This window comes from Marmota flaviventris, chromosome 4, assembly GCF_047511675.1.
Source record: "Marmota flaviventris isolate mMarFla1 chromosome 4, mMarFla1.hap1, whole genome shotgun sequence".
Taxonomy (NCBI): Eukaryota; Metazoa; Chordata; class Mammalia; order Rodentia; family Sciuridae; genus Marmota; species Marmota flaviventris.
This window is the reverse complement of record NC_092501.1, coordinates 1,470,151-1,492,931: the sequence shown is the minus strand read 5'-3', so window position 1 is coordinate 1,492,931 and position 22,781 is coordinate 1,470,151. Positions and strand designations below refer to the sequence as shown.

The following is a 22,781-nucleotide window of genomic DNA, read 5'->3' as shown; positions in this document are numbered from 1 at the left end:
GGGAACAGTGGGACTTGGCCTGAGCCACACCATGAGGGGAGGCTGCGGGGACGAGAGTGGAAGTAGGGGGATGGCTGGGAGGCCACTGCAGCCGTCCATGCCGGAGGCAGCACCTGGCCGAGCCTCGGGTGGGGTGGAGGTGGGGCTGGAGAGGAAGTGTCGTGTCCTCCCGACTGAAACACCCAGGGTCACTCCAGGGGAACTGGGCTGCGTGAAATATCCACACAAGAGACAGACTTTTTTCTTTGGGTTCATGTGACAGCTCCTCTGACCTTAAGGGTCCGCAGAAAGAGAGAGAGCGAGGAGCACACGTGCTGAACCCTTTTATTGGGGAGAAGCCATTCAAATGAGGCAAGGGGTCAGGTTTCAGGGGGCTGAGTCTAGCTTCGTGATGTCTGCTGTCAGCAGGTTGACTGACATCTAGGAAGGTCATGCCCAAAGGCAGAGCAAGAGAAGGGGACACACAAAGGGCATTTCCAGGGAACATTCTGTCCCAAGCAGGGCAAAGGGGTAACATCACAAAGGAACAGGTGAGGGTGGCTCAATCCATGGGGCGACCGGCCTACGTCTGAAGGCGTGTCCTCAAACTTCCGGGACTGGAGCAATGTCCAGGTCACTACGATGTGGTGAGGGTCAGAGCCTCTCCGGCTCAGGGAAGGAAAATGCGAATCATTCAGACTCGCTCCCCACAAGGAAGAGGGGCGTCTGGAGGTGACCCGAGTTCCTACACCATTGTGTCCCCAGTGACTGTGTCATGGAGGCTGCGGTGCAGCGCCAGGGTGAGGCTTTTGGAAGTAGTTTAAGGAGTGCTCTTGCTCCATGTGACCATGAGGAGTGCCCATCAGTCGCTAGCCCAGTCTGCTGACAGGCTGGTACTGAAGCAGGTGGGGACGCCTGGAGCGCTGGGGGGCGTCACGGGTGGACCCAAGAGGAGCCAGCATTTGAGGCAAGGCTGCCCAGCAGCCTCATGTGCCTCTGAGCTGGTGGCTTTTGCATTTGGGAAGGCTTCCTGCCTCACACGGCCATCAGCCTCTGTGTTTGGATGAGTGAGTGCTTTTTGTTCATAAATTATCTTAGCCTCAGCACTCAGTTTCGAGTGAGTAATTGCTACTCAAGAGTAAAAATAAACTAAAGCCTATTCCTGCAAGTATACTTCTTCCTAAAATAAGCACACAGAGCTCAGAGTTTGGAATTCTTTGATTTTGCCAGCCAAAGCCTGCTGCATCTTGTTGTTTAAGGTACACCTTGTTCTGTGATTTATGACCCATTACATGATTAAGATGGGATCAGTTGCTGAAGAGCTAAGACATGTCAATTAGAAATCTTGAGTGATTGTAGACCTATTAAAAACCTTAGACTTTCCCCTTCTCAGTGACTTGGACATGTGAGTTTTCTAGCAGAGAGAAATTCTTAAAAAATAGATCCCAAGGCAAACAAGTCCAATTTTATATGTAGATTTGTATGTTCAATTGAGAATCATTGAAATGAAGTAATCCATGAGTGAAGGTTGAACTACTAGGACATAAGGGACTGTGTTACAAGTCAGTCGTTTACAGTGTTTATGAGAACATTCTGGGGCAATGGTACATGGTAGGGGACTCTCCTGTGCTCTTGGGAAGCATCCCATCTCCCAAGAAGGAGCACTGCCACGAGGGCCGAGCTCCCCGGGGCTTTGCCGCTGGAGAAGAGGAGGCGAGCTGCCTCTGTCCTCTGCCGTCCTGGGTGTCTGGGGTCCTACTGGGAGAGACAGATGTCTCACAGGGAGAGACACCATCCTTGCTTCCTGGTAGCTGTGTCTGTGTGGTGAGAGTGAAAGGGACCGAAACCAAGCAGCCAAAAGGGCAGCACTGGGATGGTCCACCTTGAACACTGCAGGGAAAGATTCCCTCACCAGTTTATTCCTTAAAAACCCCAATAGTAAGGAAAACCCAAGAGAGTAAAAGAAAACTGTCTAATCCTTCGGTAATCTGATTTTCCTCTGGATTGCAATCAGAAAATTCATTTTCATGACATACTGGCAGGAAGCCTCTGTCTTGTACCTGTGTCTTTGTCAGCTGCAATCTGGCCTCAAAAGATCACAGACATGCTGGCTCCCTCGCTGTGCCTTCAGCCCGAGGGTCTGAGGCCCTTCTCAAGGGCACCTGGGAGAAGACAGGACTCCTGGTCACTGTCCACTGTCACCTGCTTACGCTGGCTTCACCAAGAGACAGTGCAGGAAGACGGTGACAAGCCCTGCCCTGGTTGGCCTCCTGGGCTGACCTGTGGCCCCGTTGGCTCTCCCTGCAGCAGATCAGGCTGTGCTGAGCCAGGAGCACGGGCAGCACACAGCACCAGCCCCTACTGTGGCAGCACGTGCCCCGAAAGAAGCTTGGCCACGCTTCTGTTTGCAATGACCCTGGCTGGTAGAAGGCTGCACGGCTCCAGTGGCTGCAGCTGGACAGTGGGGACCTGGCGTGGCTGGGGTGCAAGTCGGTGCGATCCACAGTGGCAGCTCTCCTTCCCTACGCAGCTTCTCAGACCACCCCACATGGCAGAGTTGGCCACAGTCACATCCCCTACGTGAGGCAGTGCCTCAGTGGGGGGGCCTGTCTGAGTCTCATTTGCCTTGGGGGGTGAAAAAGTCCAGCCCACATCACAGCTGACCAAGATCTCAATGTCTTGAGTACACAGTTGCACAGATGGACAGATGATACAGTCCTCAGAAGTAAATGTGAAAAATAAATAGAAGAAGTGCAGAATAAAGTTTAATGTAAAATACTGATTTTTTTCCATCATGATTCAGTCAGTGAATTTTAGAGGGCACCTTTTGTACACCCCATCTGTCTATGGCACATTTTGTCTTGATGCATGAGCTGTTAATAGGCACTACGTGAGAGAAGGCCTCCAAGGTCAGACACATCTAGAAGTCCCCTCTGGCCGTGCCTGCCTTGAGACTTCCCAGAAGCCCCATGTGTGACTGCCTCTGATGGCGTGGGGTGTGTCCTGCACAGCTGGGTCTTCCAAACACTGCTGAAAACTCCTTCTGAGCCCAGGAAGCACCGGGACTGCTCACAGCGTGCCATGGGATAGGGGCTCAAGGCGCAGGCCCGACGGGAAGAGGTGGAAAGCCCAGCGTAGGGCTTCTCGGCTGGTGGGTCTGCCCCAGAAGACTGTTGGCAGTGTCCAGAGACAGGGGGGCTGTCACAGCTGGAGGGAACCACACAGCGTCTCTAGGGGGAGGCCCAGGATGCTGCTGAGTGCCCCTACGGTGCCCGGGCAGCACCCACAATGGAGAGTGGCCTGGCCCCAGGTCCAGGTGGTACCGGGGCAGAGCCTTATGCTGACTGGGGCTGCCAGTGGCAGGTCAGTGCTGGAATCGGGATTGGGATCTATGTTGCACTTACTTCTGAAAGAGGAGGAAAATGAAAAGATTTGATGGTATATTTTAGGTGTGGTCATTTTTAATTTTCTGCTTTTTAATTTTTAATTTTATTTTTTGCTTTAAAGGCATTTGAAAACTTTGCTTTTAGAAAGAAATCCTATCAAAGTGTTACCTGTGGAGCTGGGTAAGTGTTAGAACAATAAAACAAAAGATGATTTTAAATGCTGCTCTTTTGGGTTGCTGGAGCCTGTGGATGTACATAGCAGATATGGCTGGAGGGTGGGTGAGGTAGTATTTCCTTTGTTTTGGTATCAGGGATTGAACCCACAGGTGCTTAACCACTGAGTCATATCCCCCTCCCCCCCAGCCCATTTTATGTTTTATTTTGAGACAGGGTCTCGCTAAGTTGCTGAGGATGGCTTTGAACTCACGACCCTCCTGCCTCAGCCTTCCAAGTGGCTGGGATTACAGGCGGGCACCACCATGCCCGGCTGTCATGGCTGCTTTGAAGTCTGTCTGCTGGACCCAGCATCTGGGACTGCCCAAAGGCAGTTTTGGGTGACTGCCCACTCCCCGAGGGCAGGACACATTTCCCCACCTCTGTGGGTCTGGTGCAGCTTTTATGCAGCAAATGGGTGTTTCGAGTGGTGCATGCAGGTGGCTTTTGCTGCTATTGTTTCATGTAGCCTGTTCTCAATCTGTGGAGTCTGTCTTTCCTGCAGCTTTTAAAGAGCAAGCTCAGGTGTCCTCCTCTGCTCTGACCCCAATACCAGCTAGAGTCGTTTTAAATGCAAGACCAGCTGCTTTGATCTCCTCTGTGTCCCCGCAGCAGCGTCTTGCAGAGCACTGACGATTCTCTCCTCCATTGCAGGGAACGTGGCCACACTGAAGGCACTGAACTTAAGACACTGCCCTCTGGAATTCCCTCCTCAGCTCATCGTGCAGAAAGGAGTGGTGGCCATCCTGACCTTCCTGCGGATCTGTGCGGTGGAGCACTCCTTCCCCAGAGAGTCAGCTGCTTCAGGTTTGTGGGACGATGGCTGGGGATACAACTGATGACATCGTGCTTGGAAGCTGGGGGTCAAGCTTTTCTAAGCCAGGGTGGAGCTCGTTCATCTCTTCTTGATGTCCTCCTGAAGATCTGGGCAGCTGCTGTCCTCTGTGGGTCCCAAGAGGACCAGCCACACCACCTCGCTTGGCCTGTGCTCGAGGATTCACGTCCCCAGTGTGCATTACAGAGCCTGTCTGGAGGTCTCTGTGGAAACTTAATGAAGCCAGCGGGGAGCAGAGGTTCAGGAGGGCCGTGCTCCATTAGAAGACCAAAATAAGCCTCTCCTGTACCTGCAGAGGGGCTTTGCCAGCATGTTGGTCTTGTCAACTCTGCAGCAGGCCCTTGCTAAGCTACTCCACCTTGTCAGCACATGACCAGAAGATGTTTTCAGGGCTCATGATCTCATCTGATCTCAAGTGGTCTTGTAGTTATTTACACTTAGAAAAAGTAAAGTGAAATAGAGATGAAGGAGAATCACCATGAAGCTCACCAAAACAGTAAACATTCTGAAACATTAACTTCACTGTGTTTAAAGTTGGACTAAGTCATATACTCTATACGTAGGAACATGTGTGCATTTTTAATGATAAGCCAAGAAAGCCACATATATAATGTAAATTGCATATGTAAACAGTCGGCCTGTGGCAGTGACACGTGAGCTTGCACATGTGGCCCAGGTGGCATGTCCTTGGTAACAGCTTCCAGTGATCCCGAGCCCACAGCTGAGCCCGGGACATGCTCCTGAACTCCTTGGTGGAGGTGCCCTGGGCAAGGAGACTTGCTTCTGGGCCTGTTGGGAGTTGCCTCCAGGCACCGCCACTGTGACTCTCCTGGGGTCTTCAGCCGGTGGGAGCTCTCCAGGGAAGAGGCTGCAGGGCTTTGAAACAACAGAGGAGGAAGAAAAGCGTCTCTCCTTGGTGTGCTCATTGCACTTTATAAGCAGAGACTTCCAGAGGGCTGTGGTTTTTGGTTTTCATTTCTTGTTTGCTTATGTTTGGGGGTTTTTGGCCATTGTGATAAGCTTTCCAGATGCCTTCTAGGGGCTCCTGCAGTGAGTCCCTGCCTACAGCACCCTGTGCAGAGTGGTCTGCTGATGGGCTCAGAGGAGCTGGGCTTGGACTTGGCAGAGACAAGAGGAGCCTGGGGGGAGAGGAAGGAGCAAGAGCTTCATTCTCCTGATGGGATGTAGCATCCAGAAGCTGGTAGAAAAGCCTGGTCCAAGATGACCAGGCCTGTGCTTAATGCATCTGTCCTCGACCCATCGCAGATGGCCCGGATGCCTCACTTCAGAGTGTTGGTCATACATGTGTGATGTCTAGGTTGAATCCTCGGAAGCAGCTCCAAGATCTGGATGCACGAGCCAGTGGCTGGCTTGGAGGTGAACCCGGGAAACACTGGTGGAGGGCAGTGTACCATGAGCCAGAGGGCCGAGAGCAGCTGGTGAGGTCACCAGGTGCCAATCAGAAGACCCTCCAGGAATGTCTGCATGGGAAGACTTACAGAGTGGTGGTGCCAAGCCCAGGAAGCACTGCACCCTGGTGCCCTTGGCTCAGCACAGGGCGTCTCCAGGCCTGCCATCCTGTGTGAGAGGCATGTGCAGTGGCATCAAAAGCTGCCACGAATCTTGTGACATGGACTGGGAAAGGCAGATAGCCATTGTGATGCTGGAGACAGGCTGGTCGGGGACAGTGAAAATGGCACCCAGTGGAGGAGTACAAACACATTGACCAAGCTCCAGCTGGCGTCTCCTCCAGGAGGGAGTGCCCTAGCAGAGCGGCTGGCGTCTCCTCCAGTGGAGAAAGCAGCCAGCTTTTGATCATGTGTGGCGGTCAAGGGTGGGCTGTAATGCAGGAATGATTCTCACTGGCCAGATACCCTGGCCTTCAAGAGTGGGCAGTCAGCTTATCCTGGGAACTGCTGTAGTCTCTGTTGGCACTGCCATGCTGCACGGCACCTGACCTTGGGATGGTTTGGGCTGCGGAGCTGCTGAGAGCATGTGGGTGGTGTACTCTTAGCAGGCAGCAGGTCACAGGCCCATAGGTGTTCTTTGGGGTGATCCCCAACAGTCTCGTTCAGTTGGCTGGCTCCTTCTGGGGTGCGTGGCAAAAGCGCCTGGCTTTTATCATGCTGATGGGTCGTGGGGAGCGGGAAGGACGAACAGCAAGCCCCCGGTGGGGAAGAGTCTGCAAGTTGGGGTCTTGGACACATCTGCACCCCCTGGCTGTCTGACCTGGACTGCACCGTGGAGGGCAGTGGCACCTGGCTGGAGCATCAGGTGGCATGAGCCTGGGATGACTGAGGAGAGGTAGGCATGAGGGCCTGGACTCTGCAGCTGGGGGGCTACATGAAGACAGGGGCCGTTGGGCCTACCTGGGGGCCCAAGATGCAGTGTACTCAAGGATAGACCCCACGGACCCCATGGAGGGACATTGCACAGGACAGTCTGCACCCTTCACAAAGGAGCACATCAGGGAAGGGAATGGCCAGCAGGGTCTTTCCAGATTGAAGGAGACCAAAGGAGCAGGAAGCCATGAATGCTTGACCTGTTTGGAGAGAGATGGAAGAGGGCACTGTTGGGGCACCTGGCGAGAGCATAGAGGGTCTGCGGGTGGACAATGAGCCTTCAGTATGACACCCCAGTTCTCAAGGCCGGGGTGGCCCTTGCGGGAGAGTCCATCTGAGGTAGAAGCCAGTCTGAGAGGGAGGGCAGCATGCACACAGCTGTGGCCCTGGTGTCAGGTGAGACTCCACAGCTGCGGACCTGGCATCAGTGCAACTCAGGCCCTCCACACTGTTCTTTAAGTTTGAGGCCATTTCAAACTAAAAAGCCCAAAATACATCAAACAGTTTGTCAAAAATGAATACATGCTGCTTCTGTGTCTTCCCACGTCAGGGCTGGGCCCCCAGGTGGTTTCCAACGTGCTGTGCATGGTCTCTGGCCTCTTGTCCTTGCTGAGTGTGGCACCATCTTCCTCCAGGGGGCGCTCTCAGGAGTCTGCGGTTTCCACTCTGCCCCTAAATGGATTATCCACAGGCAAACTGGCCAAGTGTGCATATTTCCAATTGCTAAAGATACACCAGGGGAATTTCACAGCTAATTAGGACTTTTAAAAGTGTGTCTTTGCCTATTTGTGAGCCTTTTCTTTAATACTACAAACCCCCAGCATGTAGCAGTCCATGAGGGGCAGAGGTTGGGGACATGCTGTCCTGTGCAGTGCGAGTGTGGCACCTGTGTGAGTTCCCACTCATTCACTGTGGTTTAGGCAGGGAGAGAAGCCCCCTGGGCGTGTACAGTGATGACAGCTGGGTGGTGCCCCTTGGCACCTGCAGCCTCTTCTTCCACGGAGTGTTTAGAGAAAGGCTCTGCTAAAAGGCGAACAATCTATAAACTGCTAATTCTGAAAATACGTTTTATAATGAGTGCTTGAGTGTGCAGTTTCATTCAGTGTTCTTTCTCAACTACTTTCCACCCAATTGCAGTTTACGGAGCAGGCTGCAGCTGGAGCTGGGGTGGCTGTGCAGTTGACACGTGGCTGGCAGACGGACAATGGGCTGGGCGTCAAAGTCTGACAGTGGTTGTATGCTTTACCAAAGAATAGCTCAGAGTGGTCACAGCTGTTTAAAATTTAAGAACAGAAGGTGCAGCAGTGACTAGAGTGAGACACTCCCTTTGGCCCCCATCCCTTAGCTGCTGCCCAGCCTGGCAGGGCCCCTGCCGCAGCCTCTGTCCTCCCAGCTCACAGTTCTGAGCACCTGTTTCCATCAACAGAAATGCAGTCTGGGTCCCAATTCCAAACACAGTGAGAAACACACCTGGGCTAGTTTTTCTCTCACGTGGCTGATGTGGATCCAAAGTCTCTGATAGTCAGCAGAGGCATGGCCACACAAGAGCAGCAGGCTAGCCGTGAGTTAAGTCAGGGCTCGAGGGCTCGAGGGTGGGAGCAGAGATGCTGACTGCATGTGGAGAGACCCCTCATGTGCACATGCCCTACCCCGGACAGTGACACTTGTGCAAAGAGATCTGGCCTCTTGGAGAGATGTCTGCTCCTGTCTGTGCAGCAGCTGCTGGGCTCTGAGGCAGCCTGCTGCGTGGAGGTGAGGGGACGCCCTCCCACCTTTCCAGCATCTGGGCGCGCACTGCTCTTGGAGATGGCATTGATGTCCAGGCTACTAAAATGGCATTTCCTTCTGTCAGAGGCTCCACCAGTTAAGAAGCTGGACCTGAGTGAGCTTCCAGACCCCCAGCTGGATTTGTCCCAGGACTGCATGCCTAATGAGAAAACCAGGAGCCCTGGGGACCTGAAAGCCACGCTGGGGGGACCGGAGGCGGACTTCTTCCCGCCTGTGGAAGGGCTCCACCTGAGCGAGTTCCGGAGGCCCCCTGATGCCACAGAGCACTGGGCAAGCGAGGAGGAGATGAGGCGCTTCTGGAAGCTGAGACAGGAGATCGTGGAGAACGAGAAGGCTCAGGTCCCGGAGCAGCAGCTCCTGCCCATCGAGCTGCCCCCAGATCTCAAGGCAGCATTAAGCAGTAAGGGGAAAGAGCACCTAAAGCCACGGAGCCTACTCAGGTAAGGCTGGAAGCAACTGAAAGTGTTGGCAGAAGTGTGACCACGATTTACAGTGCTGCACCACACTGCTGTGTGCGAGTGCCACGAGTGCCACCTGGGTCAGGACCAGAGTGGGCAAGAGCCCCCAGGAGAAGGCGCTCAGTGGGAGGTCACTTGAGAGAAGACCAGACATGGTTGGTTGTGTGTGCACCTGTGTGCACGTATGGATGTGTGATGTCACAGGAAGAAGACCAATCACCAGTGGTGTGTGTGTGTGCACACATGTGCACCTGTGTGCATATATGGATATGTGAGGTCACAAGGGAGAAGACCAATCACAGGTGGTGTGTGTGTGCACCTCTGTTCACATATGGATATGTGAGTTCACAGAGGAGATAGACTAATCACAGGTGGAGTGTGTGTGCACACCTGTGTGCATGTATGGATATTTGAGGTCACAAGGGAGAAGATCAATCACTGGTGGTGTGTGTGTGTGCACTGTGTGCATGTATGGATATGTGAGGTGACAGAGGAGACAGACTAATCACAGGTGGGGTGTGAGTGCACACCTGTGTGCATGTATGGATATTTGAGGTCACAAGGGAGAAGATCAATCACAGGTGGTGTGTGTGTGTGTGCACCTGTGTGCACGTATGGATATGTGAGGTCACAGAGGAGATAGACCAGACACAGGTGGTGTGTATGTGTGTGTGTGTGTGCACCTGTGTGCATGTATGGATATGTGAGGTCACAGAGGAGATAGACCAGACACAGGTGGTGTGTGTGGACATGTGTATGTCTGTGTGCTTGTATGGATACACGTATAGAGGAAAAATGTGTCATAATAACAACTGAACCTAGATGATGTGTCCCCCAGAGCATCTCATCGCATCCAAGGGGACATGACTGGATCTTAGAGATGGGAACGTGACAGATATCTGTGGCCCTCCAGAGCCACCCCAGGAGCAGATGCACAGTGCACCTGTGGGTGTGCTAGGCCACATGCGCAGGAGCTAGGTGGCGTGAGGACAGGTGGAGAGGTGTGGGCTGCATGGGAGGGGGCCAACGATGGGGGCACTGATCCTTCTCTGTCCTGGAGGTCGAACACTGTAAAGGTGTAGGGACCTTGAGCACTCTGACAGACAGTGACCTTGGCAGTGTGCAGTGGGTTTCCAGCCACAGCAAGGCCTAGGAGGCCCAAGCTCTTAGAGTGTTCTCCGTCCTGGGGACAGGAGTGTAGGCCGCTGCTCCCTCCCTCCTTCCCCTACTGCTAGGAATGATAATGATGCTTTTCCAAGTAAGTCGTGGCAAGCTCCCCGTTTGGATCCCAGCTCCAGCTGGGCGTGTGCTTGGCAGTGTGGGGCTGAGGCCGCCCAAGCCTGTGCCTTGACTCAGTCACATGCTGACGCTGCAGCCACTTCTTAGGGTGATCTGGGGATGTCTTTTCCTGTGACTTCTGCTTCAGTAGCTGGCATTCAGTGGTGGTCAGTGGGGCACAGTGTCCCGCTGCAATCCATCATCCTGGTAACTGCTAAGATGAGCACAGGTCCCTGCCGTGGCTCTGGTGACCACGGTTGGTACTATCAAGTCTCCCGAGGCAGCTGATTGGCAGGCCCTGCTCTTGGACCTCGAGGCGTGTTCGCAGTGCTGTCTGTGTGGGTGCGGAACGTGCAGAGGAGTGCACTTTGTGTTTTAGGAGGAAGACTACCTCCTTCAAGAGCATGTTACCCGACCTCTCGTTGCCGTACCAATCGTCCCTGTACCAGACAGTGGCTCGAGTGAGAAGCCTGGAGGAGAGTCGGGTCTTGGCCCTCAGGGACCTCCGGGAGAAGCAGGTTCTGGTGGAGCAGCGGAAAAGGTGTGTCTGCGGTGCAGGCGAGGTCCCCCTGCTGCTGCCGGGTGTGTGGCCTGCGCAGGACTGAGGGCGGCAGCCGAGGAGGCCTGGCCTGCTTCCTCCTCCCTGGCCAGGCTGTCCCGCACGCTCCCGTGGCTGCGGCTCTCTGAAGTGCCTGGCTCTCGCTTCACAGCTCCTCGCTGCCTCCTCATCGGGCTGGCACAGGTGTGGGCACGTGTGGTCCCTGTGGCCATGCTTGACACAGTCCCCTGCTTGCCTTCTCACCACACTGCCTGCCTTCGGGTATCTCCCTAATTCCTTACTCTTCCTTGGGCCCTTCCTCCTCCCCTGTCCATCACTGACGCAACATCCTTTTCTGAGGAAGGGCATTTAGACACAGTATGGATGAGTCTAAATCATCCATGCCCTGGCTCGTCCCATGCCCTGGCTCATGGTGGCTGGCTTGCTGTTGGCAGACCACCAGGCCCTGTCCTCAGTTTCTGCCCTGCTCTGCCTACCAGTGCTGCTGACCACCCAGTAGCACCCGGCTTCAGGACCCAGGAGACTGGCTGGCACGGACTGTGTCCACAGCCCCTGTGCTCCTTGCCTTGTGCTCAGGTTCACCAGTGAGGGCGCCCAGCATGTGCTTGGGGAGACAGGGAGAGAAAGGGCAGACTTTCTATCTCCCTGGCCTCTCCAGCCTCTCCCCCAGGCTGGCTACTCCATCCCTGGTGTGCCCGTGGGCCTTGGGGTGACCTGGCCAAGGCAAGCCCCGGTGCCTGCACTGCCCCTGGGTTCCTGCTCCCTCCCCTTCAAGGCCTGCTGAAGCTGCCCACAGGGATGCGTTTCTGTCTGCAGCCAAGGGGCGCCCAGCTTCTGCGGTGGTTGGCAGGCCCCACCCAGCACCCAGACCCCTGCACCTGGCTGTCCTCCAGGAGCAACTCATGCTTTTCTAGGAAAAAAAAAAAAAATACCTTGAAGGCAGAAAGCAAGTCAGATCTTTGATGCCCTGCCTGGAGCCCAAGACCTGCGGGCCTCCTTGCTGAGCAGCTCCCAGAGGCCAGCATGTGGTTAGGCTCCATCATGCCACCCATGTAGGGAGGTCACCCCCTTGTTTCCCAAGGGGCAAACAGGTCCCTCCTGTACTGTGTGACTGAGAGGCACAGACACTGCCTGGAGTCCCTTGGCTGGGAGATGGGAGGAGGTGGGGGTATTGCCAGCACACTGGGCTGGTCCAAGGTCCATCTAGGCAGGTGCCAAGAAACACGCAGACCTGCGCCCCGAAGGCCTGGGGAGGCCTGGGGAGAGTGCAGCCAGGCTTGATGCCTCAGGGCCACTGTGGTGGGGCAGAGGGTCAGGAGGAGACGAGAGGCCAGTCTGGGGCATGAGGTGGAGGAGAGCCAACCAGGAACTGCCAACAGACCAGGAGTTGGTTCACACAGGAAGGTGTACCTTGGGGCTACAGAGGAGGCTTCGGGGTGGATCAGCCCTCAGCTGGGCCAGGGCTCTCAGAGGCCCCATCCCATCCCCAGCCACAGGGGACAACTTAGAAATTCTGCACTCCTTAAGGAGCCAAAGCCCAGCTGCAGAAGATGGGCCTTGCTCACAGCCCCTGGGCATGGCCCTGCCCCAGGGAGTGGGCACTCTGCCCGAGGCCGGGGAAGACTGGAGGCACTCAGGTTCTAGAGAAAGCCACCTAGTGGGAAGTCTGCTTGTGAGGGGGTGGTCTTTGGAACCTTCAGAGGCAAGGCCTGAAGGCTGCTTGCAGACCCTGTGGCTCTGGCTGGGCCCTTCCTGGAGGGCCCATGGGCCCCTGTGCTTCCCCTTGGGGACAGGCAGACAGGAAGAGAAGGCTGTTTGTATGCAGCTAAAAAGACAGAATTCTTTGTGAGCACTGCTTGAAGCTGCCTGTGGCTTGTGACATTGATACCACAACGTGTTTTCTCCAGAGAAAAGAGAGCCCTGCAGGAGTGGAGGGAGCAGGCCCAGGTGATGAGGAAGAGGCAGGAGACGCTCAGTCAGCTGCTGCCCCTGCAGAGGAGCATGGTAGGCACAGCGTGGTGGGCAGGGCGGGCAGGGCACCTCCGCCTGGGCCAGCCCTGCAGGGCAGGTGGGGCTGCACGTGGTCCCACACAGCTGGGGAGTGAGACTGCCGGGTGGAGCTAGGCATCCTCTGGCCTGGCCTCTGGGACACCCTCTTAGCTGCTGCCCTGTAAGATCTGTCCAGTGGATCAGGTGCTTGCAGAGGGAAGGGAGATAGGAGTTAGGGGAAAAGGGGAAAAATGAAAATAAAACACCACCAGGTTCCACGTGTTTACAGGTGTCTTCCTGGGACCCTTACCCTCATCTCTGCCTCAGAGGCCGGGAAGCGGTGGCCTCAGTGACCTTGTCCTTGGACGTGGGGTTGCCAGCTCTCAGGCTGGGTGGCATAAGGTGCTGTGGGTGTAGCTCCCGTTCCCATATCCCCAAACTTGAGGTGCAGGTGACAGGAGGGTGCTGGGAGCCGGCCTCTCCTCCCGGCCTCACCTGGTGCTCTGCTGTGAGCTGACTGCAGGTGTGCTGCTCCACTGGGCCACCCGGGTCTCTTGTCACTTCTTGACAAGAAGCCAGGTGCCTCTGTGGTGCCCAGCACCACCCTGGGAGGTCCCCAAGGCCTTTGCGTGCACCCCAGCAGCAGCTGCAGTGCTGCGCGGCCGGCATCTTGATTTCACATCACACTGGTTTCCGACTCACAGGAAGGTTGCAAGGCAGCACCAGAGTCTCGAACGCTCCTCACCCAGCTGGTGTTGACATCCCGTGTGACCTCAGAGCAGGGCTGGGGACTGATGTCCACGCAGGTGCAGAGCCAGGGCCCAGACAAAGACCACGTCTCACCAGCTTCCCCACCGATGGGTTGCCCTGTTCTGCTCAGGTGTCCCGTGGCTCACTGTCCTCACATCCCCCAGGGACCTCCAGGAGAGGGCGGTGGTCAGTCTTGCTGTGTCCTTTGTGACCTGTCGCCTCTGTAGTGCTGATCAGTCACTGTGCAAGCACCTTGGCCAGGACTCACCTGGCACTTCTCACAGGGAACCCCAGGTTTTCCATTTGGGGCAGGACCTCAGGAGTGACCTGTGTCTTCCCAGGTGCAGCACTGGTGGTGATTGACCTGGTCCCTGTCGCCTGGTCAAGGTGGTGTCTCTTTCTCCCTGTGGTCTCAAGGTCCTCCCCTCTGTAGCTGACCCAGCCTCACCTCCAGGAGACCTGGAGCCTTGCACTTACCTGTGGCTGTGGCTGCGGCTGGCAGAGCTTGTCTGCAGCATCTGGCCTGCTGCTGATGACCCTGGGAATCTCTGTGGTTGACTTCTGCTCACCCTTTACCCTGCTGGAATGTCAGTGGGTCGGCACCACTGACCACAGTAGGGCCTCTGGGGCTCTGCTGTGGTTGGGGTCCTGGGTCCTGCCTGGTGGTATGGGCTGCCTGCACCTGGCCTGGCACACCATGACAGCTATGCCAACTCCAAGCCTGGCCTGCTCACACTCTAGATGGAGAGGTGGCCACATAGTGGGACTGCCTGCCGTTCAAGATGCTTTGGGTCCTCCCTTCAAACAGAACCTGTTGCTTCGAGTCAGAGGCATGTCCTACCCTAGAGATCTTTCTCAGGAGCAGAATCAGCAGTTTGGCTTCAAGATGTCCGTGAAGCACTATCTTCCCGGGGGCTCAAAGGTGTCCCGACCCTGAAACCCCACACCTTCCTTTATTGTGGCAGAGTGCTGAGGCCACTGCAGCTGTCACTGTGTGGCTGTCTGTCCTGCTCAGCATTCGTGCCCATTTCCACACACTGAATGTTGTGGATAGACTCTCATGTTCTTTATTTCCTGACATATTAAAATTTTAAATATATGTTACATTGCCTCTAGGAAACACACACACACAATGAGACACCCTTAAGAATGCTTTCAGAGCTTGATTATAGAAAAAAATTGAAAATGACTTAAATGTCAGTAGGTAGATATGACTAAAGAAATTGTTACATCCAAACTATGGGTTATCAGCATAGCGTCAAAAATGTTGAGTTAGATCTATTATCTACTGACTCGAAGATATCTTGAAGACAAGGTAAGCCAGGTGTAGTGGCACACACCTGTCATCCTGGTGACTCAGGAGGCTGAGGCAGGAGGATCCCAAGTTCAAGCTCATCCTGAGCAACCTAACAAGACCCCGTCTCAAAATAAAAAATGAAAGGGGCAGGATGTAGCTTAGTGGTAGAGTGCCCCTGGGTTCAACCCCCAGTATACCCCCCAGAAAAAAACCCACCAAAATGGCTATAAGTTAAACCAACACGATTGAAGAACATGCACAGATCATATTAGATCATTGGCTGGTAGTGGAGGAGGAAGCAACACTTCCAGGGCCCTTCCCAGGCCTGAGTTTGCATGCTTTGATCTTGAAGAAGGGAAAAGTGGGTCCTGTAGAAACTCATCAGCGATGGACTGATTCAGACAGCAGGAGCCAGGACACGCGCTGTGCCCCCATCTCCTGCTGCAGCAGCACAGAGACAAGTGAGACAGTGGTGGCACAGCAGGTCAGGGGCGTAGCGTGCAGGGAAGCAGCAGGCCTGGGGCAGGTGGCTGTCACTACTGGCTTTCCCACAAATCCTGAACCTCAGCATGTGGGCATTGTGCCCCTCCCAGACCTGTGCCCACCCAGATACTGGAAAAATGTTTTGTATGGCCCCGAATACTATAATCAAGTCCAGAGACGACAACGTTTGTGACAAGGTGTTGGTATCTACTATGTGAAGATATTTAACAATCAGAGACTCCAAGAGGAGTGTGGGTGGAGGTCCCCACAGCCATGCGTGCACACACAGAAACAGCTGCTCAGGAGACTGAGTGCGCTCAGGCCAGCCGTCCGTGGTCTGCGGCAGGATAGGGTGGGGGCTCAGGGAGGGGCTGCCGTCACTGTACAACAGCTGCCAAGGTCTTGAGGGAGTGAAACAGTTAATTGTGCTGGGGACTGCACCCAGGGCACGTGCTCTACCACTGAGCTGATACCCAGTCCTTTTGAATTTTTTAAATTTTGAGACAGGTTTCTAAGTTACTAAGGCTGGCCTTGGACTTATAGTCCCTTTGCCTCAGCCTCCCAAGTTACTGGGATGACCAGAAAGCCCGGCCTGGACAATCTCTCTTCAAGTGAAGAACAAGTATTTTTGAAAATGCCCAGGAGTCCATCATGCCCAAGTAAAAGCAGTCGGGTCATGGGCCGTTTCCGGAGGCGAGTCTGCCTGCGTAAGGCCGGCCGTGCTGCCTGTGACCAGGAGCTGGCCGCACCCGGAGGTCTGTACAGCAGGGCCAAGACAGCCTCCCAGCCTGTGCCTGCTCCTGCAGTCGGCCGGAGGACGCGAGAGGGCGCCAGGACCCTGCACATGGCCTGCAGCTGCTCCCTGGATCCTGGGCAGTCAGTGGGAGTGCAGCCTGTGCAGGCGTGACAGGCAGGGCCTGCTGTGGTGGCTGCAGGGAAGGCCTGCGGCAGCTGGCAGGTGCTCCTGGATCCTGGCTCTGCCCAGAGCCTTCGTTTCTGTTTTTCAGGGTGGCTGCCTTCAGCACCAGTGCCTTCCACACTCCAGTGTGAAAGGGGGTCCCGAGTTTCCCACGCAGATCTTCCCCACTCAGGTCTTCCTCAGAGAATCGGATACTTTGTAAACATTCTTCCATGTTGGTGGAATGTGCCTGGTTGGGCTTTTTTCCAAATGCTTCTAATATTTTAAAAAATTAAATTTCTTGACTTCAGAAGGAAAAAAAAGCATTCCTCCTGAATGGAGCTTTGTCATCTGTCTGTTGGAGTCACCCGTGAGACACTCCTAGCCAGTGGGCCTGTGCCGGTCCCCAGCCCAAGGCCAAGGCTGCTGTGTGCACACCGTGCTCGTCTGGGGTGTTCCATGCAGACAGACAAGGTCCACTCAGACGGGAGAACAGACCTCAGTCGGTCCTGCCAGACTGCAGCTGGGGAGCCCCTGGCAGGAAGTTCACCCTCCCATCCTCACACTCACTACCCACTGCTCTGTCAGCCCTCCAGTCCTGGCAGTCCCCGCACAGACACACCACAGCAGACACACTCGTGCCTGCAGGCACACACGCTCCTGCACACGGAGACCCAGAGGTCCCCCATCAGGCTCCACTGGAGGCCATAGTGAGCAGCGCCCTCGGTGTGTCCACCCCCGGTGTCCAGGTTGACTCCTGAGTATGGAGGCCCCCAAGCCCCCAGCTCGGGTGCTGACGCTACAGGAGCAGCTTGGGACCCCTGTGTAGAGGCACCGTTCCATGGTCCTGGCAGTGAGCTGACGGCTGCAGTGCAGGATGTGGGCAGGGACCAGCACAGCGCAGGTTAGAGAAGCAGAGGGGAGGGCACAGACGGCGGGCAGGGAGCGGAGCAGGACTGCAGGTGTGGTCTCGGGAAACCAGTGTGGCCCAGTGTGCCTGCTGGTGGGAGTGGGGAGGGGCCGGCACCCGCCAGGAGTCCAGCCAGCTTCCAGGGGTGGCGTGTGGGAGGAGGGGCGGGCCAGGGCAGTGGACAGGGAGTCGGGCGTTTTCCTACTGCCCAGAGAAGGGTGAGAAAGCCCAGGTGACCTCAAGTCTGAGTGGTGTGTCAGGAAGAGGGAGCGTGGTCCAGTGGCGGTGCTGGACCTTTGTGGCCATACACAGGAGTCGTTTCCCTGAGTCCAGCTGGTCTCTTGGTTTACAGACAGCCTGTTGGTCTCTGCCCTAGCTGGGCCACCCCTGCCTGGTCACTGTGCCCCTCTCCACATTCTGCTTCCCTGCCATCTCCCAAGTCCAGTAAAATCAGAAGTCGGTCTGTTCCCGCACAGCGGCCCTGGACTGGGGACTGCCCCTGAGAGCCTGTGGACAGCAGGGGCTGTGGCTGTGTTTGGGCCTAGCCCAGTGCAGTGAGGTCAGCCTCCCAGCCAGGCAGGCCCGTTGGTCCATGTGCTCAGCTGGCGGCCAGCTGGCCCTGCCTCCTGGGCACAGGTGGCTCTGCCCTAGCTTCTGTGTGGAAGCCTGGGGCCCATTTTGGGCAGCGGGCATCATGTTCTCTCAGGTGACAGGATCTCAGGGCGACGGGGGCCAGCCTCGGCAGGCTCAGGGGACACCCTGGGTCCCTCGCGCCACACCTTTCTCTGCACACCCTGGGCCGTCCAGGAAACCTCCAAAAGCTGTCCAAACCCACATCCACGGTGGGGAGAGCCCACCCAAGGCCAGGATGGTGACCACGTGTAAACAACACCCCCTTTGGACAGCAGGCCAGGTGCCAGGAGCAGCGTCTTCTCAGGAGCCTGAGAGCGTCTTGTTGCGTTTCCCTAGATGGCATCCAAGTACCCATTCGCCGTGGATCTGGTGGACAGTGGGAAAGCCCCACCCAGTCCATCTGGAAGAAGGAGACTCGGCAAAGAGAGGACATCACACACAAGTGAGATCAGGTTGGTGACAGCAGCTGTCCTTGGCCCTCTGGGCTGTCTGCTCCTCAGCTGAGGCTGTGGCTCAGCCCACCGGGGGCATGGGGGGGAGCGGACCATCGTGCTGCGGCTCCCAGGGACCTCCTGCAGGCAGCCACAGCCCAGCCACCCCAGGACTGAGGCTCCAGGCCCTCTGCGGAGACTACTGCCTCGCTGCCGCCCTGTTCGCCCCACTCCTTACAGGCCTAAGCTCTAACTCGCTCCGCAGCCCTGGCTTCTTGGGCTGATCCTTGGGCCTCAGCTGCAGGAGACCGATGGCTGTGGGGCTGGGAGGCCGGTGCTAATTCAGGCGGAGGAGCAGCGACCCCAGGAAGGAACAGCTGGGTCAGGAGGCCACAGTGGGAGGCCACCGAGCAATTGTAGGATCTGAGTCTGGCTATGTGGTGGCCAGGCATCTCTCTCCAAGGGCCAGGTCATCTGGGCAACCATCTGGAGCTCAGGAAAGCAGAGAAGATATGGGGACATGTGGGGCCAACCAGGGAGAGGGGAGAGTGGGAACCTCAGGCTGCACCCTTGGGACAGCTTAGGGACAGCATGGTGTCACAGAGCAAGGGGCTGAGGCCGAGGGACAGGAGGCCCACAGTTAGCAACAGATCCTGGGCCTCTTCTGCCATCCCAAGTCCTTGTACTGACCATCAGGAATGGGAGCCTCAAGGCTCTGCGTTCGGTGCTAATAGAAAGAGGTCTTTTTAAAACCCCTGCTTGGTAGGACTTCCCACGGCTCTGTTTAAAGATCCAGCAAAACAAGACGTGCTACTCTCCTCTGTGTGCTCACGTGGTGTGGCGGTGTGCAACAGAGGACTGTCCTGTGGCTTTGGAGCTGGGGGGCCCAGGCAGGGACAGTCCCTGCAGGAGGGGACAGGGAGCCAGGGACCACACATGGCCTGGAGAAGAAAGGAAGCTGTCTGGGTGGAGGGAGTGCCAGGACTCCGTGCCCAGGCCAAGCTCTGCGGTGCCCTGTGTTCCAGAGGCGGTGCCAGCCTGGAGGAGCTAGTGAAGCATCAGGAGCGGCCAGTGTGGGCACGCTGCAGCTCCAGAGGCGAAGCGCCACTGCCGGAGCTGAGGACCGCCACCCAGGACCTGGACGCTGTGAGTGTGTGCACACTGGGTCTGCTGAGCACGGGCCCCCAGCACGGTGGGGATGATGTGTCCTTTCAGAAATGTGGGGGGTGTTCCAGGATTGCCATTGGTCACCCACTGCACGGTGAGCCTGGGTGTGCTGGGACCTGAGGGTGCAGCAGGAGGTGTCTGCCAGCAGCAGCCACAGCCCTGGATGGCAGCTGTCCACTCCACACACCTGTGGGGTGCCTGTGGAGGCTCTGGCCTAGGGCTGGCCGTGGGGGGCACTGTAGGCTTGCCAGTGACCGTGTGCCCAGCGTCTGTAAGAGAAAGCCTGATGCTCACGGGGTCCCGGCGCTTCTTGGGAGCCTCCTGAGCAGACCCGCCCCCAAGCCCCTCCTGATGCTTTGACTTTTAACCTCGTCCCACCCAGCACTGCCAGGGGGAGCCGCCCAGTGCTGCAGGCACGGCACAGCGAGAGGGAGGCCCTTTTCTGCCTGTGTGGCCCAAGGAAACTGCGGCCCTCCCAGTGAGCACCAGGCGCCTGTCCCCACCTTGCTCACCACGGGCCCAGCCTGGTCTCCGGGGGCACCCAAGCCTGACAGTGTCCTGAGCCCCCCTCTACGTCAGGCTGGTGCTAGGCTGCCACCGCACTGTCCAGACAGGAAGTCCCTGCTCCCTGTCCCCAAAGCCCATCTGTGGGCCCTGTCTCCATCATCTTCAGGTGACAGGAAGCAGCCCACAGAGTTGGCACTTGCAGGTTTCCTCAGGTCAGACCAGGTGCCAGGAGAGGAGGCGGCCCTGCCCTCTGCCCTGATAGAACCCTAAGCTTTAGCTGGGCACAGGCATCTCACAAATGGCCCATTCCCTCCTTCTCCCACACGTCACTACTCTGGCCAGCAGGGTGAGACAGCTGTGTTCACTCTCCCTGAGCCTTGGCCTTCCCTTCCCCTATGCAGAATGCAAGCATGAGTGCAGGAGCTGGGCAGCCATCATGGGCCCCAGTGCAAGCCTGATTGAGGATACAGAGTAGCAGGCTGTAGGAGTGTCTACTCTCCAGTCCTGGGAGCTGGACCTTGGGCCTAGCAGCTGAGCCCGAATCCTGACACAGTCAAGGCCATGTGGTTTTGCAAAATAAAAGCCACCTGCACATGCAGTGTTAAGGGCCTATAGAGACAAATGCCAACAGGATCCAAGATGATTTGTTTCTCAGAACCCAAAACACACAGGAACACAATCTAGGAACAGAGGGACTGAAGGCTGGAGGCCTGGGCTCCAGTGAGATCCAGCCCATTTACTGGCACCACTTGGTCCACTGGCTCCACAGGCCTCCAGAAGGTTGTTGGGTTCCTCTCTAGAGAATGGAACAACCTGGCATCATAGGCGTGGTGTCGGTGGCCGTGGGCTGCCTTTGCGAATCCCGAGAAGAGATGAGGGCCAGCCTGTCTGGGTCAGGCCAGGAGCTTTCTCACCCCTCCTGTCCTCTCAGCTGGCCAGGATGAGGCTGCAGGCCTTCTGAGTGACCCATGTGAAGGAGAGGCCTTGCAGACCAGGTGGACAGTGAGCGGGGAAACAGACCTCACTGAAGACAAGTAAAAATTTCCATCCAGCTTTCCAAATCCTCCAGCAATAAAGAAGACACTGCATCACGAAACACAGCAAGGTGCTCCCCAAACAGGTGCTCGACTCCCAGGGAGAGCTCTTGGAGGTGGAACAAAGATGTGGCAACGATTTTAAAAGGTTAAACTCAGTGGACAAGCTGAACAAACCCCCCGGGTAGTGAAACAAGCAAGAGGAGTGGTGGAAACCAGAGAGGGGTGCGGTTTTAAGAGCCAAAGTAGAGGACGGATCCTGAGACCCAGCACCTGCTGTCGTGTCCTGGTCGAGAGCAGGTGGAAGGAGTAACAGTCCTGAGGTCTGGGAGGACATGGCCAGCTCAGGCCTGTCAGGCTCGCTGCACTCAGATGTGAGATTTGGGGCTCAGCCTCTCTGGGGACCACCACGCAATGCTGGGGGCCAGCCCATGTGCCAAGGTCTCTCTGGGGACAGGATTCTGCCAGGAGGAGAGGAGTGTCAAGAGCTGCCCAGTTTGGGAGAGTGAATGGCAGGCAGGCATGCAGAAAAGGTGAGAGTCCACAGGAGGCCATGGCCACATCCACAGGGAGATGAAGGCCTGCTGGAGCACAGTGGCCAGCAGGCAGCAGTGCCTCCCTAGGCCCCACGACCTCCCGCTGGTTGACCATCAAACCCACAACTGTGTGGAAGCTGCAGAGGGGAGGGCTGCAGGTGCAGGTCCAGTCGTGCCCCAGGGAGGCCAAAGGGAGGACTCAGGACTGCCTTCCTCAGGGTGGGGAGGTGGAGCACTGCAGGTGCCCCCTGCTGCAGTGAGCCAGGACCTCCTCCTGTTGGGCCTTGCTCCGGCCTGCAGGCTGAGCTGGGAGCCTGGGTTTGGAGCAGGGGTGTCGCTGACCACGGCGCGGGTGGGGGGGGGGGGGTGCGCGGCGTTGCAGGCTGGCCTGCTCTGGGTCTGTGGCTGTGGGCCTGCCTCCAGGGCAGTGCAAGTCAGCAGTTCTCCAGCAAGCGGCCTGGGTGTACCAGCTTTAGAGGGGCCCTCTGTTCACCCACTCCTTCTACAGGACGCTGGGTGGGGCCTGCTGGGGACACCAAGATGAGTAGCCCTTGCTATTGGTGCCCTTGCACAGAGGGACAGCACAGGAGCACCGGGGGCAGGTTACACCATGGTGTGGAGGCAAAGCCCGGCTCTGCGGGGCTGCCGACGGGGCGGGGCTGCCCGACGGGGCGGGGCTGCCCGACGGGGCGGGGCTGCCCGACGGGGCGGGGCTGCCCGTCTCACTTCCCCTCTCCTCTTCGTCTTCCCAAAGGCCAAGAAGCTGCAGGAGGAAGCGGTGACACTGAGACTGGACTCGAGCTCCAGCAGAGCTCTCTCAGGGGGCCTTGCTCACCCATCAGCATCACAGCCTCAGAATATATTTTTTAACGGGAAATAATAAGAGCCAGAAGATGTTTACAGCACTGATGACAGCATCTTCAGACGTGGGGAACTGGCTTTTGGCAGGGAGACTAATGTCAGGTGCTGGGTATTGTCCTTGTGATTTATTTCACAGGCACCTGTTGTTTTTAAATAAACCTGGGTTTCTTTTCTGAGGCTGTAGGAGGCTTAAATTGCATTAAAAGGAGAGTACTGTGAACACCACGTGTTTTTCATCTCTTCCCTGTGTTTCTGCCAGTCTAGGTGATAGAGTGTTTGACTGGCAGCCAGCTGACACCCTGGGGGCAGCTTAGTGACAAATGTGACCACAGTGTGCAGGAACCTGTCTCCTGATGTAGGGAAGGGCAGAGTCCCTGCAGTCTGAGCATTCACCCAGGTCCCTGCCCGGCAGAGGTTCGCCTTTGGCCTAGACATTGCCAGTGTGAC

The 22,781-nt window shown here is 56.6% G+C and overlaps 1 protein-coding gene across 3 annotated transcripts in view; it reads left to right on the top strand.

The window, feature by feature from the left end:
- The window catches only part of Lrrc27 (leucine rich repeat containing 27), a 28,260-nt gene extending 5,723 nt beyond the window's left edge, over positions 1-22,537 (top strand). For 2 of the 3 annotated variants that reach the window (XM_027929879.3, XM_071610667.1), the window contains exons 4-11: positions 3,487-3,545; positions 4,233-4,385; positions 8,608-8,983; positions 10,659-10,820; positions 12,746-12,842; positions 18,135-18,250; positions 19,255-19,375; positions 22,228-22,537. In XM_027929879.3, the coding sequence (XP_027785680.2) occupies positions 3,487-3,545; positions 4,233-4,385; positions 8,608-8,983; positions 10,659-10,820; positions 12,746-12,842; positions 18,135-18,250; positions 19,255-19,375; positions 22,228-22,353 (1,210 nt within the window). In that variant the 3' untranslated portion in view covers positions 22,354-22,537. Of the gene's footprint in view, positions 1-3,486; positions 3,546-4,232; positions 4,386-8,607; positions 8,984-10,658; positions 10,821-12,745; positions 12,843-16,364; positions 16,520-18,134; positions 18,251-19,254; positions 19,376-22,227 lie in introns of those variants that run through there. The other variant, XM_071610668.1, reaches the window with a different exon arrangement.
- The last annotated feature ends 244 nt before the right edge of the window (positions 22,538-22,781 follow it).